Here is a 17419-nt window from a genome sequence, read left to right as displayed (position 1 = left end):
GTCAGGCTTTTGGGAGACTCGTGACCTTCGCTCCACATAAACTCGCTGCCCCACTCCCCACCCCGGTCTCAGGCATATGACCTTGTTTTCCACACATCCAGTGGTTTACCAGAAACCGATGCCCTCCCTCTCCCTAGCCTGGCCCCAGGGGAGTGGAGCTGAATGGGGTGGGCCCTGCCTCCACCTGCTCCAGGACTCAGGGACTCCTCTCGCTTTGGACCTCCACCCTGCAGAAAAACCACTGCTTTGAAGTAGCCTGTGGGGCTGCATACCTGCCCAAGGTGGGACAGATTAGCTGTGACCTCAGGTATCCAGGGACACAGGCAGAAAGGTAAATAAGACCAAGGATTCAGGGAGGAGGGGCTCCCCTGGGATCTGAGGTCCAGAAAACAGGAACCACGAGTTCCCAGGTAACCCAGTGTGCTCTGTTGCTGGAGGAAAAGGGGTTCGCTTCCTGGAGGGGGGGTAGAAAGGCCAGAGGGAGCCAAGCTGACAGACCAGCGGTAGACTCTGCGACTCTTCTCCCTCTCTCCCAGGCACCTGGGCCGCCCGATCTGCTCCTCTTACCAACTTCCCTGAGGCTTTGTTCCAGCTCCTGCACACCGGCCCTCTCACTGGGGAAGACTGACCCCTGGGAGCTGGAGGTGCGGCAGGCTGGGTGGGCTCAGCCTCTCTCCTGCTGAAGGAACGAGGTGGCTGCCTGCCCTCAGGCCCCAGAAGTGCATTAAAGCCCCCGGCACTGAACTGGCGGATGCCACCCTGGTCAAGGCTTGGAGGGAGGCCCAGCCCCCTAAAACCTAGTTCTGGAAGCAAAAAGGCCACCAGGTCAACTGCTGAATACCTTGGCTATCTAGTGCTTTTCCTTGGGTATTAAATTAATTAAAATGAAATATAAATATTTTACCCTCCCCCCAGGAGGCAGGGAAGCTACAGGGACTAAAGTAGAGATGGGAGCGTGCCCTGGGCTCTGGGGTCCCCCGACTCTCTCCCTCAGCTGCTCAGAATAAACCAGATCTGCGGGAGGAGGCGGCATCTTCGAGGCCTCTGGAGTCTCCTCTCAGCCCCTTGTGGTTCACGCGAAGGAGCAGCAGCTGGGCCGCTTCTTCTGGGACTCCACGTAGTCTCGGATCTGGAAGCTGGGCTCGTCGGCCTGCCGGCTGGCCCTGTACCTCAGCTCCCTTGAAGAGAAAGAAGCAGGGGCTGAGCAGGAGGGCCTGAGCATCTGCCTACCCCCACGACTCGGAGCAAACAGCCCTCAGAACGCATGAGGAGCTGGGCCCAGGGGCTGGACCCTACTGTGCCCCGGGGCCACCCTAGCCTACATCATTCCCTGCCCCACTCAAGTCTCACTTGGCAATGGCCAGAAACGCCAACTCCACATTCATGCCCGTCTTGGCGCTGGTCTCCATGAAGGGCACTCCGTACTCCTGCCAGGGAGAGAGTGTCCTCAGGACCGACCTCTGGCTGCTTCCACCCCTTGTCCTGCCCATGGGCGGTCACTTACCCTGGCCAGTGTCTCTCCATCCTCCGAACGGATCACCCTTTCACTGCTGATATCCGCCTGTCAAGCCCAGGTGGGTCACTCTGGGGAAGGAAGCCTGGACCCCAGCCGGCCCCTTTCCTGCCCCCACAGATGTCTTTTGCCCCAGGAACAGGCACCGTCTGCCCCCTGCTGGTGGACTGTAGGACTGAAGGGAGTGATGGACAAGGCCCGGGGTTTCTGCTTTGTTCAGGCCGAGCTAGCCAGCTCCCAGCCTGAAGGGAGAAGGTGGGTACCTCTCCCTGGCAAGGGTGTTGGGGCCTACCCTCAGAGGGGTGACAGCAGTTGGGCTAATCCTTTCCAGCCTTATCTCTTTGTCTGTGACCCTCCTCACTATGATCTGGTGGGGGGCACAGGGGCTGGGCATCCCTGGCTCAGGGAGCGCTGCAGCTTCCCCTGGAGGAGTTAATCGCACAGCTGTAAGAGGGCAGATGAGATGGGTTTGAGGTCTCCGACCTTGAACTGGAGACTGGAGAGTGTCCTTTGCTAGAAGGATGTCCAGCTAGCTGGGTGGAGCTGAGGCTGTGCCAGTGGGAGAGGAGGGGTATGCAGGGGTGACCCTGCCAGGGAGCCACTCACCTTGTTGCCCAGCAGCATGATCACCACGTCCCTCTGAGCATACTCGTGAATCTCGGTGAGCCAGGCCTGTGGGAGAGGGATGGTGAGTGGGCCAAGGCTGGGGACCAGGCTTCTCCAGCTCCCTCTTGGCCCTCCTCCTTCTGCCTATAAAATTATCTGGACTACTCACTGCCCCCAGACATGATACCCCGTGCATCCTCTCATCGGCATCTTTGTTCTGGTCTCCCCAATAATGAGTGGCCTTCTCCCCAACCCCAGTGCAACTCTCAGGTCCAGGGAAATTTAGTTGGCAGAGCCTTTATCTCATAAATCAGCTGGTTGCCAGTGACTTTATGGGAGCTCCATGATCCAAACCCCTGTGATTGATTAGTGATGTCTGCTCTGAGCATGGGGTAGGAGGGGAGAGTATGAGAGCCATGTTTATATCCACTTTATGAGCTGTTTAATAGCTATATATCTTGTTCTCCCAGCTTGCTTGTCAATTCCTTGAGGTCATGGAGCACGTGAGACCTTTATATTGCCATGCACAGTCAGTGCTGGCGTTTGGTGAATTCTTATCTCTGCTCTCTAAGACTTCGGTGGTGAGGACAGAGTCACTCACTCTTGTCTGCCTGCCTGAGTCACTGTTTTTCCAGCTTGGACTTTTCAGCCTGGGCTCTCCCTGGGACTCTGTGGGTAATTGTCCAGGGTGGAGCTGGGGACTTTCTGAACATTGTGTCATGAAACATACTCATGAATCATAATCAGGGTTAAGCAGGTGGCCTGGGCACAAAACAGTCTCCTTGACCTCTGTGCCAATCAAATACCCAGTAGGGGTTGATTACTTCTGAGTCACAACTTGGGAGAGTTTTGTGGAAATCAGCAGTGTTCATGCCCCACCCCTTCCCAGGAGGCAGCTCCTGCAGAGACCCTGCAGAGACCCTGCCTGGCCCCTCAAAGGTCGTGGGGAGGGAGCCCCTACCCTGATGTTGTCAAAGGAAGACCTGTTGGTGATGTCGTACAGCAGGAGCAGGGCTGGAGGGGGGAGAGAGAGAGAGGTGAGAGGGGGGCTTGGGGAGGAGGTGGGTCTGCAAGGGGGCTGGGTACATGAGAGACTTACCCTGGGCATCGCGATAATAAGCATGGGTGACGCTACGGAAGCGCTCCTGCCCGGCGGTGTCCCAGATCTGGGAAGAGACAGACAAACACAGACAAACATGAGGCGCTGGGCAGAGGAAACCATGTGGTGTGGGAGAGGCGTGGGGAGGTGGGGCTCTTTCCTTCGGCCAGGTTCTCACGGGCTTCTGCCCGCCTGTTCAGCACTTGGGGGCGGTAGTTACTGAGTTCTCAAGCTCCTCCAGTGCTGCCACCTCTCCTGCAGCCCAGGGGTTGGGGTGTCCGGCCCCCAGGAGCAGAGGAAGCCGGGGAAGCCAGGGAGGAGATGAAGGGGCCTAAGTTGAGCTGCCTTGAGTAGAGGAGAGGGTGCCTGGGAACTGTTATTTTTTTTCTGTAATTATCAAACAATCAAAAGCCATTTCCTCTGGGGGGGGGGGCCCACAGGAAATCACCCCAGGCAGGGGTGGGGGGGGCAGGGCCCAGCCTCCTGTGGTTCAGGTGAAGCAGGGGCAGGCTCCTCCGTCCTCCCCTCCTCCCCTGCGGCCTTGGGGCTCACCTGCAGCTTCACCCTTACTCCATCCACAGTCACCACCTTGTTCTGGAAGAGAAAAGGGCAGAGGGAGAGATGGGTGTGGAAGGTTGGGAGGCGCAGGGCTCCTGTGCTCTGCTGACATCCTACCCAGCAGTCAACGTCCTGACCTGGCCATTCCCCAGGGCTAAAGGGGGTGTGGGGAGCCCCAGAGATGTCTCCAGCCAGCTCGCCCAGCCGAGACCCCGTGCGCAGAGACCCCGCTGTGGAGCCCTCTCTCCTCGGGATTCCGCTCATCTTCTCACAGCATCTGGGGGGTGGGGGGGAGGGTAAGACCCTGCCTGGCTCTCCCCAGGGCTCAGGGTGGCACATCACTGGGCGGATCTGCTCCTTTCCCACTTCCCTCGGCCTCTCTCAGAACCCAGCCCCGTCAGTGACTCCGGAGCCCTTGGACATGAAATTCCACCAGAGTCCGGGGAGCTCACAGGTGGCACCTGCGCCGTCACTTTCCTTGTCCACCTGGAGGGGGGCAGCCGCCTCTGCCCAGTCCACCTGCAAGGCTCATCCTTCTTTCCTGGCCCTCTGGGGTGGGTGGGGCGCAGCCTCCCTGGTACAGATTTGTAAGGGGGGGCCTCATCCAGGTGCGGGGGAGGGACCCTGGCAGGCTGCTCACTCCCAAACAGCCAGCCCAGGTCTTAAACCTAGTGCGGAGCTGTGCCGCCGGGACTCCAGGGGGCCGGGTGACCTGGCAGCCTCGTCACAGGGGCTGGCCCAGGGGGCAGTGGACCAGGGCGTGTGTCTGCCTAGCTCAGGGGCAGCTGCTGCCCCAGGAGTGGAGCAAAGGAAGACCCGGGATCTTGTTTCGCTTGTGCCACGGCTGGGCAAGGAGTCCTCTGTGTCCAGACTCCTAACCCGCCCCCTCTGGGGTCCCCAGGGGAGCACCCTGGTACCCCGCGGCAGTAAGTCTCAGCAGCGCCGTGAGCCGGGTGGCCAAGGAGAGGGCAGCTCTCCTGTGCCCGAGCCCTGGCCCGGCTCGCCGCTGGGAGGAGGAGCCTGCAGCCACCTCACCCTGAAGTCTATGCCGACCGTGGCTATGAAGGTTCCGGACAGGAAGGCCCCGTCTTTGAATTGGATCAGGAAACAGGTTTTGCCGACGTCTGAGTCTCCCAGAAGCATCACCTAGGAGATGGGGGCAGAGGCAGTTAATGGGGAGTTGGGCTGAGATGCTGGGGTTCCCGGGAGGGAGGATCTGGAAAGAGGGGCAGAGGGCCGGGGGCCAGGGTGTTGCCTGCACCCTGCCTCTCTGCGCCCCCGGCTCAGCTTACCTCGCAAGCTGCCCCTCTGACCCTGGTCCTCACCCAGCTTCCTGGAAGCCTGCACGGAGAACTCCCCCCAGTAGGTCCCCAAATGTGCTTGGTGGCCCCAGGGAACCACCACTTTTGTGTGGCCAACACTGTGGCCACATTTGCCCTCTCGCTCTGTGTTTATCTCACAAGTTTGCACCTGCGGTGGGTGAGCTGAAGGGGACATGTCAATACCCGGGCAGGGCTTCCGCCGGGGCGTGGACTTGTTTGTTGTTTTGTTTTTGTTTAGAGAAAGAAAGTTTATTAGGGAGAAAAGGAACAGAAATAAAGTGGGGCTCCCCAGCTGGAGGAACCAGGCCGGGGGGGTGGGGGGCAAGGAGGTGGGGAGGGGCGTGTATTTGGGGGAGGGGAGGGGCATTTGCCAAGGCATCGTCTCAAATTAGTTATTCATTTTTGAGGGGAAGTCACAACAGTTATTTGGAAGTTTCTAAGTTCACCAGAGGGTTGCCTGAAATTGATACTAGAGTGGGGAGCAGTTTTGTCTGAAGTTCTTGCAGCAGAAACCCCCGTGTGGGACAAATGGCTGCATCCTTGGGTCAATGCAGGCCAGGAATGCAGGCGCTGGGGTGGAGGGGAGGGTGTGGTCCCCCCCCTTACTGTCTGCCAGTCTCTGCTCCTCTTTCTTGGGGGACCTGTGGGGTGCGGTGGGGGGGAACTCTGTCTAGTCATTTCTCAATCTTGGAGAACAGAGGTCTAGACCTAACGCTGGACTTCCCCACCGGCTGGCTAGATACTTAATGGGTTGAGCAGAGACTGGGTTGGAGTCAATTTTGAGGCACTGACCTTGATAATCCAGCTGTGGTGTGGGGTGCGGGGATGGGGCGCTGAGCAAAGGTGTATGCAGTAGGGGTCCTGACTCGTGAGCAGCCTACTGGGGACCCTGGGGAGACTCCCACAGCTTTTAGTGGCTTGGTTTCCATGGTGACCAGAAGGGGGGAGCAATAATTTCTTGCAGGCCTTTCTGGAGTCTGTTACTGACTGGAACCAGCAGTGTTGTGTGAGCCACCTAAGACTCAGGGGTGTGCACTGCCTGCCTGTGGCCCGTTCCCACTACTCCAGCCGAAGGAAGAGCTCTCAGCAGGCTCCGCCCAGTCTGCCCTGGTCAGGGGCGTGGGGGGCACTCAGGCTGCTGGACGCCAGGAGCCCACTGTCTGCAGATGCTGCCTGGTCCAGGGGACAGATGGAGGACCAGGGCTTGGGGGTGTCTCTGCACCGCTCCCTGGCTCTTGGGGCCCAGCACCCCAGGGGGCAGGAGAGAGGAAGGGTAAGCACTGTGTACTTTACAGATCACAGCTGCCTTGAGCAAACCATGCCAGTCACCCACCCAGCCACACAATCCCACCAAACACAAACAACTGCCCAGCCTCACCGCCTCCTAGACAAACACCCGGCTGGCTTGTCAGGCGAGGAGGTCAGGCTCTCTACCAGCTGGGGGCTGGCCTCCAGCCCTCCCTCCTCCCCCACCCCCAAGGTGGGGGTAGGAGGGGGCCCATTTCCTGTCTCCAGCCCACACAGCCCTCCTATCTCAACGGCTCTCTCGGGGTGACTTGCAAAGTGGCTTCCCCTGAAACAAGGGGTGGGGGTGGAGGCCCCAAATTCTATCAAGAGTGAGCCCCTGAACAGAAAGAGGCGGGGCTCCCTCAAGGTCATGCAGCCTAAGCCAGGACAACCCCCTCACTCATGTACCCCTGAGCCTACAGAGCAAGAGCGGAAGCTCCAGGGCCCCTGGGCACTTCCTCCCGACTCCTGGCACCTGCCTGCTCCAAGGGCAGGGATGGAGGGCAGTGCTCACTGCCACCGCCTCCTGCGTCCCCCAGGACACCCTGCAGCGGGACTAGGCTCCAGAGCTGACTTGCGCTCTGGGGGCGGCGGGGCAGGGAGGTTGTGATGAACCCGAGATCTTTCTCAGGTTCTAAAAATTCCCAGGTGGGTCTGCATCTGGCTAGGAACATCTTCCTGGGAGAAGGTGCCAGGCAGAGGCTGCGGGGGTAGAACGGGAAGGAGCAGGACTTGGGGGGCGGCTGAGGAACGAGAGTTTTCTTCCTAAGAAACTGGATGCCAAGTCCCGGAAGGGCAAGTTGCCCCGCAGCCAGGGGGCGTCCAGGAGGGTGGGCGCTTCCCCACGGAGCAGCCCGGGGCGCGAGGGCTCATCTCCGCCAAGCGCGCGGGACACCGGGTGGGGGAGCCCCTCTGTTGTCCCACTCGCCTCCCCCGCCCCTGAGGCAGCCCCCTCCCTAGAAGGTGGGGGGGCCCGGGGCTGTCGCGACCCCCCTCCCTGCTCCGGAGTCCGGGCTGTCCAGAAAGGGCTGAGCCCAGCGCAGACGCCGGCAGAAAAGGGCTCTGACCCGGGTCTCCCGCCAAAGGTGGGGGGCGGGGGGGGGAGTGGCCTTGGGAGCGGCCCGGGAGCCCCCAGCGCAGGGCGCAGCGCCCACCAACCTTGCCCGTGAGGTCGTAGCTCGGACTGCAGGGCGGGGAGCGCTCCGGGGCCTCGCCATCCCGCGTGGCCGCGGCGCCGGGCGTGCCGGTCATGTCCCCGGGCTGGAGGTGAGCTGGGGCCCCGGCGAGAGAGCGGGGTACCGCGCAGAGACGGCCCCGCCCCCGGCTCCACCCCCCCTTTCCCGGCCCCGCGGGGGCCGAGCCCCGACAGGCCCCTCCCTCCCGCCGGCCGCCCCGACGGCGCCCAGCGGAGCCGCCGTCCCTCCAGGGCGCGCGGGGCCCAGGACAGCGCCCGAGGGGCCCTTGGGGCCCTTGAGGAACCCTGGCCGGCCACGGGCTTGAAAGCCTGGGCCCCATCCAGCGCCGGGACCCCTCGCGTACCCCACCCAGCCTGGGGCTTGGCTTCCCCCGGGGCGCCCCGGGGCCCCCGCCCGCCGCGCAGGCTCCGGCCTCGCCGGGATGCGCCGACCGCGCTCGACCCGCCGCTGCGCAGTGCGGCCAGCAGGGGGCGCCCGAGCCCGGCCCTCGCCAGGACAGGTGCCCCAGGGGCGCGGTCTGGGGGAGCAGGACCGCACAGGGAGGCATTGCCTTTGCTAATGCACCCCGCCCCGAAGTCATCTGAGCATAATTTTGTTCTCCGGCCACGCAGCTCGCTGCACATTTGCATGGCGACTCTGCGGGCTTGGACTTTGACCCCCTCTTTCTCTTGGATCTCTTGGGCTGCTCCCCAAATGTCCTGCCGAGGGAGAGGCAACGCCAGGCCCAGGGGGTCCCCCCACCCCCCGGACCTGACCATCTAAACTGGGCGCTTGGGGCAGCAGGGCTGGCCTTACTCACGCGTGGCCCCCGCCCCTAGCACCCAGGTGGCCTTGAATGTTGGGCATCAGATGGACTCGTGAAGCCGGGGGTCATTTTGAGCAGCGTGTCCGGGACATCCCAGGAACCCTGGAGCTCCCGGTGATGGGAGGTGAGAGTGTTGGGTTGACCCAGCAGAGTTCAGGGGCCCCACTGCCTGGGCCAACTCTTGAATGACCCTGTCCCCAAATTCTATACAAGCACATTCAGGAGCCCCCGGGACAGGGTGGAGTCTTAGGACAGGATTATTGAGGGGTAAGTTGGGAGAGGGACTCCTGCACCTCTTTCCCTAGGGGATGGGGTTCAGGGCCAGGCGTGGCCTAGCGGGAACTGTCTGCTGCCTCCATCTTGTGAGTTTTGGCATCCGCTGGAGCTGTGTCCGGGAGGTGCGGGCCCTCCTCACCTCTCCACGGGGCACTCACACGGGGAGCCCCGACGGCACAGCACCTGCAGATGTGCCTTGTTGCTGCTCTTCGGCTGCCAGAGGTTTTGCTGCAGGTAACCCGCAGTCCACAGGCAGCCCGAATGGGACCTCATTTTGTAAGGAGGGTCCTTGCAGATGTGACGGTGTAAGGTGCAGTCGGGGTGGGGGGGCATTAATGCCATGCCCTGTGAGAAGAGGGAGAGACAAGCAGGAGGCCCTGGCCCCAGGGAGACTGGCCAGGTGGGAGCCGGGCAGCCCCCGCCAGGACAGGCTGGAGCACGAGGAAGGACCCTTCCCCAGAGGGAGCGTGGCCCCTGGGCTCCTGCAGTTTGGGCTTCTGACCTCTGGCTGATGCTTGTGCTGTTGGCTCCAAGACCCTGTTTGCCTCGTGGTAGGTTTGGAAAGTGTGAACATTCCAGAAGTCACAGAGAAATAAAAGCATGGCCTGTGGTGCCGCTGCTGGGACCGGCTGAGGGGAGGAGCTCAGGAGCCAGGGAGAGGGCGGTGCCTGGCTCTCCTCTGTGTGGGCCCTCAGCCCTGTGGGTCTGTTACGGGTTAATGAACCTCATGAGCTGCCTCCCGTGAGTCAGACGTGGAACGGGGCCAGGGAAGCTCAGAGTTGGGGGGTGCAGGAGGGTCCCCAGAGGAAGGAAGCACAACTTACTGACGGAGGGGGCTCCTCAGATGTGAAACCAATGGAGAACCCCCTCCTGGAGTCCAGGCCTCCTGGTATCTTCTCCACTGGGGTACACACGCGGCGGCTGCCCCATCTCTCCCCACCAGACATACACCCTACATCACATACACACCTTGATCCACACAGTTCATATCACATATATCTCACACCAGACACATACCTCACTCCACACACACCTCACACAGTCCTCACACCACACCACACCTTGTGTTATGCCATGTGCCCTATGTGCCCTATGGCCCACCATAACCACACACACCACAGACACAGTGCCTTCCGTGACCACACCCACTTCGGACACTTCACCCCAGACCCTTCTGACCACATTGCAGTTACAGACGCAGCTCACACCCCATCAACATGAACACATCTCAAACACACACCTCCCCAAACCCCCAAATGTGCATGCCCCCCCTTAGGCCCTGTGTCCTGCTCCATCCCAGAGCTGGTCTGTGAAATGCCCCCACAGCCTAAGGAGCGCCTTCTGCTCTTCCCTGTCCTGGATGCTAGGAGGCTGCAGTGGGGCTGGAGGGAGCCCAGTGCCTCCTGCCTGCCACAGTTGGGGGGAAGCTCCCCCTCTCCAAGGCTCTTCTGGAGTCCCGGGTCCCAGAGCACACCCTAGTACCTCTCATCACCCCCAAATCCAGAATGCACACACAGCCCACCTACTCGGACACCCCTGCCCTGCACCACAAGTCACCCCCCCCACATTCGACACCCCTCCTAGTGCTGTTGAGAGAACAAGAAGGGGCCGCCTGACCTCTAGCAAGCAGGGGGGCCTTCCAGGAGGCTGGAAGAAAACCCCAGAGTGAGGGGAACGGCGCAGATCCCAAGGGGTGTGGGGTCAGGATATGGAGGGGTGGCCAGGGTGGAGGCTGGAGGGGCGAGGCCCTAAACTCAGGTTTCTCTGCGTCAGAAGCTGCGGGTGCCTGTTCAATGTAGATTCCGGGTCCCACAGAATCTGCATTTGGGGCTGACCTCCCCCAGGAGGTTTCATGGGCCCAAAAGGAGCACTTGCCCTGACTGGTTTCAGTTGCGATGGCCTGCCGACCAGGGGCTTAGACGTGGGGAGACCAGGAGCCACTGAAGGTATGAACAGGGCGAGGCTTCTGGAGGGTGAACTTAGCAGAGGTATTTAGGCAAGACTGGAGGATTCAGGGGACATAGAGGCAAGATGTAGCTAGGAAGAGCTGAACTGGGGTAGGAGTGGGGTGGCTGGGTGACCCCGTTGAGGTCAGCACCCCTATAAATCCATCTGCAGGCCTTGGCAGCCGGCTTGATGGGGGCTTGGTTACTAGGCCTCTGCCCAGCCCCGCCCTGCAGCACCAAGCCCAGCCACTCCCTGCTCTGGGCAGCCCGGGGGCTGCCCTCCGGCTTGGACCCCAGGTCTGGGTGTTCCCTCGCAGGTGCTCGTCTGCTCCTCTGAAGCTCTGTCCATCTGGGGCCCTGACGCCCTCACTGTGAGCGTGACCCCATGGCAAGCCCAGTTTCTGGGGTTCCCCTCTCTCTTCTCAGCCACCTGGCATGGTGTCCAGCCCTGGGCGTGGCCTCTCAGGCCCTGTGTCCTGCTCCATCCCAGAGCTGGTCTGTGAAACGCCCCCACAGCCTAAGGAGCGCCTTCTGCTCTTCCCTGTCCTGGATGCTAGGAGGCTGCAGTGGGGCTGGAGGGAGCCCAGTGCCTCCTGCCTGCCACAGTTGGGGGGAAGCTCCCCCTCTCCAAGGCTCTTCTGGAGTCCCGGGTCCCAGAGCACACCCCTTGGGCCTGAGGAACAAGTTGCTACATGAAGCTGGGGAGGAGGGAGGACTTTTCTGCCAGGTGAGTCGAGGGCCATTGAGTAGAGAAAGCCTGAGAACCTCTCCTTAATCTGCGTAGCCCCTCTGGGCTGGGTCCAGGGGCAGCCGGGGGGCTAGAAACTGAACCTGAACTCTTGCCCTACCAGCGCCCAAAGTCCAGGTGACACACTGAGTTGGGACTGTGCATAGACTTTGCAGCGGTCCCTTTGCCTCTCTGGATTCTTCTCGCCCTGGGAGGTGGGGGTAAGACTTCTGAGTCAAGATATTTCCTTGCTCTCTAGCTTCTAGTTTATTAAGCCAGTGGGCGCCCCAGAAGGAGATGGGGGAGCAGGAGGAGAGCACTTGAGAGGGGTCCAGCTAACTGCCTTGGCTCCTCCCAGGAGGGCCAGCCTAGGTGGCTCCTTCCTCCACCCGAGGTCCAGCCCCTGGCAGCAGCCCCCTCTACACAGCCTGCTTTGCCCCTGGCTCTGGGGCTTGTTCCTCCTCTCACCTTTTCAGCCTGGGGTGGGATGGAGGCCCCGGAACTACCCAGGGACCTGCTCCATCCCTCCCACTATCCTAACCCCCCGCCCACTCCTGAGAGGTCTCCCCGAATGACCCCACAGGACTGTCCACCTGTTCCTGCTGGGGCCCCGGCAGAGCCGCACCAGGGTCCCGAGCCCAGCCCAGGGCCGCGGTGCCGGCCGGTGCTTACTGTGAAGCCGATGCCCACGGTGGCCGAGAAGGAGCCCGGGATGAACTTGCCCTGGTCGAACTGCACCAGCAGAGACGTCTTCCCCACGCCGCTGTCGCCCACCAGGATGGTCTGAAAGGGAGCGACAGAGACAGGTGAGGGCTGTGGTGTGGCTCCTGCTTCCGGGAGTCCCGGGGCCGCAGGAGCGGGTCCTTCTAAACACGCCTGAGGACGCGGGGTGATGGGGCGGAGGCGCTGCTGGCGGGGGTAGCACGGTGGGGCCATCCCGGAAAGCGTCCGGACCCAGCTTAAAAAATGAAATGTGGAGCCCGCCTGTGACCCAGCAGTCTGGGGTCCCCCCACACGATCTTCCTGCTCGTCTCCTTCAGTTGGGGTCCCGCCTGCATCCTGGCCTGCCAGGTCTCCCACCTCTCCCACGCCCTTCCTCTCACTGGCGTTGAATCAAATCCCTGAACATCCATTTCCTTTCGGCGTCTGCTTCTGGGAAGACTCGCCGAGCACCGTGAGTCTGAAAACAGTCTGAATGGTGATAATAACAATAATAACAGTAACCACAGCAACCCCCTCCAAAGCACAGGTGTCTGCATGTCAGCCTTGGGAAGAGTTGCACTCGAGCCCAGAATTCCAAGAGAAGCAGGCTTGGAAGAGGTCACCTCCGTGCTGGGGGGATGAAGAGCGAGAATTAGCTGGAAGTTCAGGTGCTTATTTGAAAGAGAATTAGAAGCAACAGGGAAGAAACACACAGGTGCCAAAGGTTGGCACCCCGCAGGCCCTCGATGAAAGAGTGAATGAATGAATGAGCGGGTACAGGCCTTGTTTCAAGGTGGACAGTAGCCACTTTCCAAAGGCAGGTGTCTGAGGTCTCCCGGAAGGCTTAGGAGGCGCTGACTTTAGCTGGATTTAACAAAACGTGCAGACATGAAAATGTAAAAGCACGAACACTGACAGGACCTCCTTGGATCAGGCCCATGACACCCCTCTCTCCTCCCCCACCCTGCACATTTGTCTGTGACCACAGCACTGGCTTTAGGTGGGGGGTGAGGTTGTCCACGCCCCCTATGCCTCTTCTTGAACCAAATTCTACTCCATTGTTTTCATTTCCTCCTGTGTTCAGTGGTTCCATTTATCTGCTGTATGCAGTAGCTTTGATGATTTACATCTCAAAAGCTACTTCAACTTCTTCAGGCATGAACAAGTGCTTTCTCAAGAGAGAATATTCCAGAAGGTGAGGGGTCCCGCCATTCATGTCCACCTCATTCATTTTAGAGGGTCAAACAGATTCTAATTCCTTCTTCTTTTATCCTTTTCCTTCCTAGGTGTTCCCATCTCTTCTCTCTTCCTACGAAAACTTTTCCATCTTGGGACATTTTCTGGTGCTGTGGGTGTTATAGGACAGGGAGAGGGGCAGCCCAAACCCCGCAAACCTGCCTATTCTAAATGGGTTCTGCCATCCGCCGCATCAACACAAAACACATGGGACTTTAATGGGAAGGAACTTTAATAAAACTAGGAAACAATACAGGTAAGGCAAAGAGTCTAGTTTCTAAATGAAGCACCCAAAGTTACCCGTCCCCTTGTGGGTAAAACTCCATCCATATGGGATCGGCCCAGAGCAAGGCCCCAAAGCCTGCTACAAGTCTAAAGCATCTTCCAGTGGGGACCCACAGAAAAGGGTCACAAACAACTGGACAAGCCCGGAAGGAAAAGAGCAAAATCAACATCAAGATAAAAGCTGCCATGGTCACCTCCCCACGGGTCTCACCCACATCTGTGTCACCCAGTCCACGACCAAAAGACAAGCGCAGTTTCTTCACGTGTCTCTAGGCTCCATGCGCCTCCTCCAGGTCTCCTTCTGGCTCCATCCTGCTTCCTTCCTTCCTCAGTCTCTTCTTCAGCTTCTCTTCTTCCTGCTCAGCTCCACCCTCCCTTGGGTGGGGCAGGGAACCTCCCCCTTTCCTGGGGACCACCCTGTTACATGGGGACTGGGTCTGGAGTGACAGGACTCAGCTTTTCGGGTCCAGGTCCCTCCGGCCTCTGGGCGGGGGCGGAGCCATGCCCTCATACTAGCCTTAGGGCAGTGAGTGCTGAGTCCACACGCTTTCCTGGCCTGACCAGACCTCAGATCCGTTTGCGACCAGTTCACAAACGCTACTGAATTTCCCCCTAAATCTGGAACTTTTCTTAGACCTGACCCAACTCTATCTGTATTCCTCCCTGAAATGGGGGGCCCAGGGCCAAATGCCCATGAGTCTCTGTGGGCTGTGTTCTCCCCAGGCTCCCCACCGAGCCGTGGCCCTGTCTGGGGGCACAGCCAGGGGCTGTGGCTAGTAGGGTGTGGGCGGAGCTGGGAAGTGAAGGCTGGGTGGCCTCAGCAGGAGGCCCAGGCCAGTGGAACTCAGCAGGGTGTGGAGCTTGCAGGAGGGAAAATAGGGAAGCAGCTGTGGTTGGGGGCCCAGGTCAGGGTGGCTGTCCCTGGGTTGCCACATTTTGGTTTGGAACTTCTGAGAACCCCGGGTGCAAACTGGGCTTCCGGGTGGTAAGAAGCTGCTTGTCAGGATAGCAGAATCAGAAGCGTTTGGTTGGGTCATTTCTAGCCTGATTTAGGTCATTAGGAGAGTTTGGGAACATTCTTGCTCGCCACCAAAGGGGTTTAGACAAGGGGACTATTTGTCGTCTAGTCCCGCCTCCATCCTGTGAAACTGCAGGCAGGGGCCTTGGGTCTGGACCATGGGGAGGGGCGGGGAGGCAGCAGTTTCTTGCTTCGTTAACTCAGTTTCCAGCTCAGGATCCTGCACTCTTTCATGGGACTGCAAGGTGGTGACTGAGGGAGGGTTGGCATGGGGGGCGGGGGCTTCTTTACAAACTGCTGAAGGACCCTCTGCCTATTGGCTTTTTTTTTTTCTTAAAGGTTTATTTTTATTTATACAAGAACTGGGGTACAGGCCAGAGGCATGGGAGGGTGAGAGGATTCACCAGACATAGAGTGGGGAACAGAACAGGCAGACGGACCGAAGACACTGCTGAGGGGAGCAGCGGGTGCGACAGGAGAGGTCTGCCACGCCGTGTGGGAATCTCCCTGGCCAGTGGGAATCAAACCCGAGCTGTAGAGGCTGCGGACAGCTTCACAGAGTTTGCTCAACCTGCTGCGCCACCGGGGAGGCCCCCTATTAGCTTTTTCATGTCAGATGAGCAGGATCAGGGGGCAACATCTTCTCTCCTGGCCTTGCCGGCAGGAGGCACAATGGGAAGCTCCTCGAGCCACCTACCAGCTGTGTCTCCTGGGACGAGTCACCAGTTCTCTGGACCTTGATTTCTTTATCCAAAGGATGGGGATAACATGGCTTTCCCACTAGATGGGTAGTGAGCGTTCAACACGGTGATTGTATAAACCACGAAGCACAGCACGCTGTGGGTAGAAGGGACGACACACGGGTCGAAGGGGAATTGAAAGGGCTTAGGGACACTTGTGATTTATGATTGGTTTTTGGGCTGAGAAGAAGACTCTCTTTGTAGAGCTTATGGGGCTGGGGGAGACTGACAGTGTGGTAAACATAGTTCTTTTTTTTTTTTTAAGATTTATTTATTTATTTATACAAGCACTGGGTACAGTCAGAAGCGCGGGAGGGTGAGAGAATTCACCAGAGCCAGAGCGGGGAGCAGAGCAGGCAGAAGGACCGAAGTACACTGCTGAGGGGAGCAGCGGGCGGCAGGAGAGGTCTGCGCGCCATGCGGGACCCTCCTCCGGTGGCCGGGGAGCAGCCAGGGATTGAACTGGCGTGGCAGAGGCTGCGGGCCACTTCGCAACCCAGCGCTCAACCTCTGCGCCACCGGGGAGGCCCTAGTTCATTTGTTTTTTCCTTTTCCATCAATTATGTTTTAAGATTTATTTATGTTATGTTTAAGATTTATTTATTTATGCATACAAGAGCTGGGGTACAGGCCAGAGGTGCGGGAGGTGAGAGGAGACCAGAGACAGAGTGGGGAACAGAACAGGCAGACTGACTGAAATACGCTGCTGAGGGGAGCAGTGGGTGAGACAGGAGAGGTCTACTGCTCCCTGTGGGTAGCTTCCTGACCGGCCAGAGATGGAACTTATGCAGTGGCTGCAGATAGCTTCAGTGCTGTGCTTAACCCCTTGCGCCACCAGGGAGGCCCCTTTTTCCATCAATTATTTATGGAGCATCTACTATGTGCCATGTGAAGTTTTAGCCACTGGGGATGAAGCCTTCAAGAACCTTCTAACCCGGAAGAAACCCGCCCTTTGCCTCCCTGGTGGCGCAGGGGTTAAAGACAGCACTATCAAGCTATCACCAGCCACTGCAGCACAAGTTGGATCCCCCTCCACCAGGGAGCTACCCACATGGCGTGGCAGACCTCTCCTGGCTCACCCGCTGCTCCCCTCAGCAGCGTATTTCAGTACATCTGCCTGTTCTGCTCCCCACTCTGTCTCTGGTAAATCCTCTCACCCCCCCCGTACCTCTGGCCTACACCCCAGTTCTTGTATGCATAAATACATAAATCCTAAAAAAAGAAAGAGGGAATCTGCCTCCATCCAGAGGGCATGCCTCCATCCAGCCACAAGTAGGGTTCTGGAAAGACTGTATACAGCTTGTGAGTCCAACGTCCCTGGAGGCATTTCCACCAATAAATTGTGAGCTGGCTCTCCGAAGCCTGACACCATCCTCCTTGAGGATACTGGGCTTCCAGGTCATCTTCTCCCAAGTGGACAGTGTTGTTTGCCATGAAAGTCAGTTGAGCGAGAGCAACATGTGCTCACGCAGCACGGGGTGACTGGCTTATTTCTGGAATGGCCTTTCTTCAGGGCGAAGCACCTTGGTGTTAAAAGTGATTGTCTCAGCGTGGTGAGATTAGAGAACTTTCAGTTGTTTGCTTCATCTGTATTTCACACTTTGTTCTCCTAGAAGGAACATGTATGGCTTTTGTCGTTTACACCGACTCATAGTTCACAGTCACAGCCGCAGATGGCTCTACTGGTCCTGGGTCTGTTTTGATCTGAACAACATGGATTGAGGGGGGTGGGGGTTGGGGGAGTGGATGTGGTGGCAGGTGGGCCAGGAGGGGAAGTCACTGGGGGGATCCGAGTGAGCAGAGCCATGGGGCTGACGCTGCAGAGTGAGGCAGCTTCTCTCTAGGCTTTGTGGGCGAGCTGTCCCGGCTCCGTGGCTCCCAAGTCTAAATGTCGAATCCCGCGGGGCCTGGGGTCTCAGGAGGGTGCCCTTGCGTGTCGGGGGCCAGCTAGCCGTTGGTGGGGCAGGCTGTGCTCCACGTGTCTGTCAATGCACGGGCGTGCCCCCCTGTTCTCAGGCAGCAGCATAGGTGCCAGCGTGCAAGGGAAGCAGAAGCCGGTGTAGCCTGGGGCTAGGGGCTGGCCCACCGTCACTTCCGTGCACT

The 17419-nt window shown here is 59.3% G+C and overlaps 1 protein-coding gene across 1 annotated transcript in view; it reads right to left on the bottom strand.

Moving 5' to 3' along the window:
• Positions 1–1072: 1072 nt before the first annotated feature.
• Positions 1073–17419, bottom strand: part of RAB37 (RAB37, member RAS oncogene family) — a gene marked incomplete at both ends in the record, with an annotated part of 52040 nt that continues 35693 nt past the window's right edge. The window contains 8 exons of the mRNA XM_084238068.1: positions 1073–1178; positions 1351–1427; positions 1505–1561; positions 2120–2185; positions 3081–3133; positions 3219–3285; positions 3771–3812; positions 12008–12118. Coding sequence (XP_084094194.1) covers positions 1073–1178; positions 1351–1427; positions 1505–1561; positions 2120–2185; positions 3081–3133; positions 3219–3285; positions 3771–3812; positions 12008–12118 — 579 coding nt within the window. The remainder of the gene's footprint in view (positions 1179–1350; positions 1428–1504; positions 1562–2119; positions 2186–3080; positions 3134–3218; positions 3286–3770; positions 3813–12007; positions 12119–17419) is intronic.

Source organism: Talpa europaea (assembly GCF_964194135.1).
Source record: "Talpa europaea genome assembly, chromosome: 7".
NCBI lineage: Eukaryota > Metazoa > Chordata > Mammalia > Eulipotyphla > Talpidae > Talpa > Talpa europaea.
The sequence above is the reverse complement of the archived record's forward strand: the minus strand, read 5'-3'. Positions and strand labels throughout refer to the sequence as shown.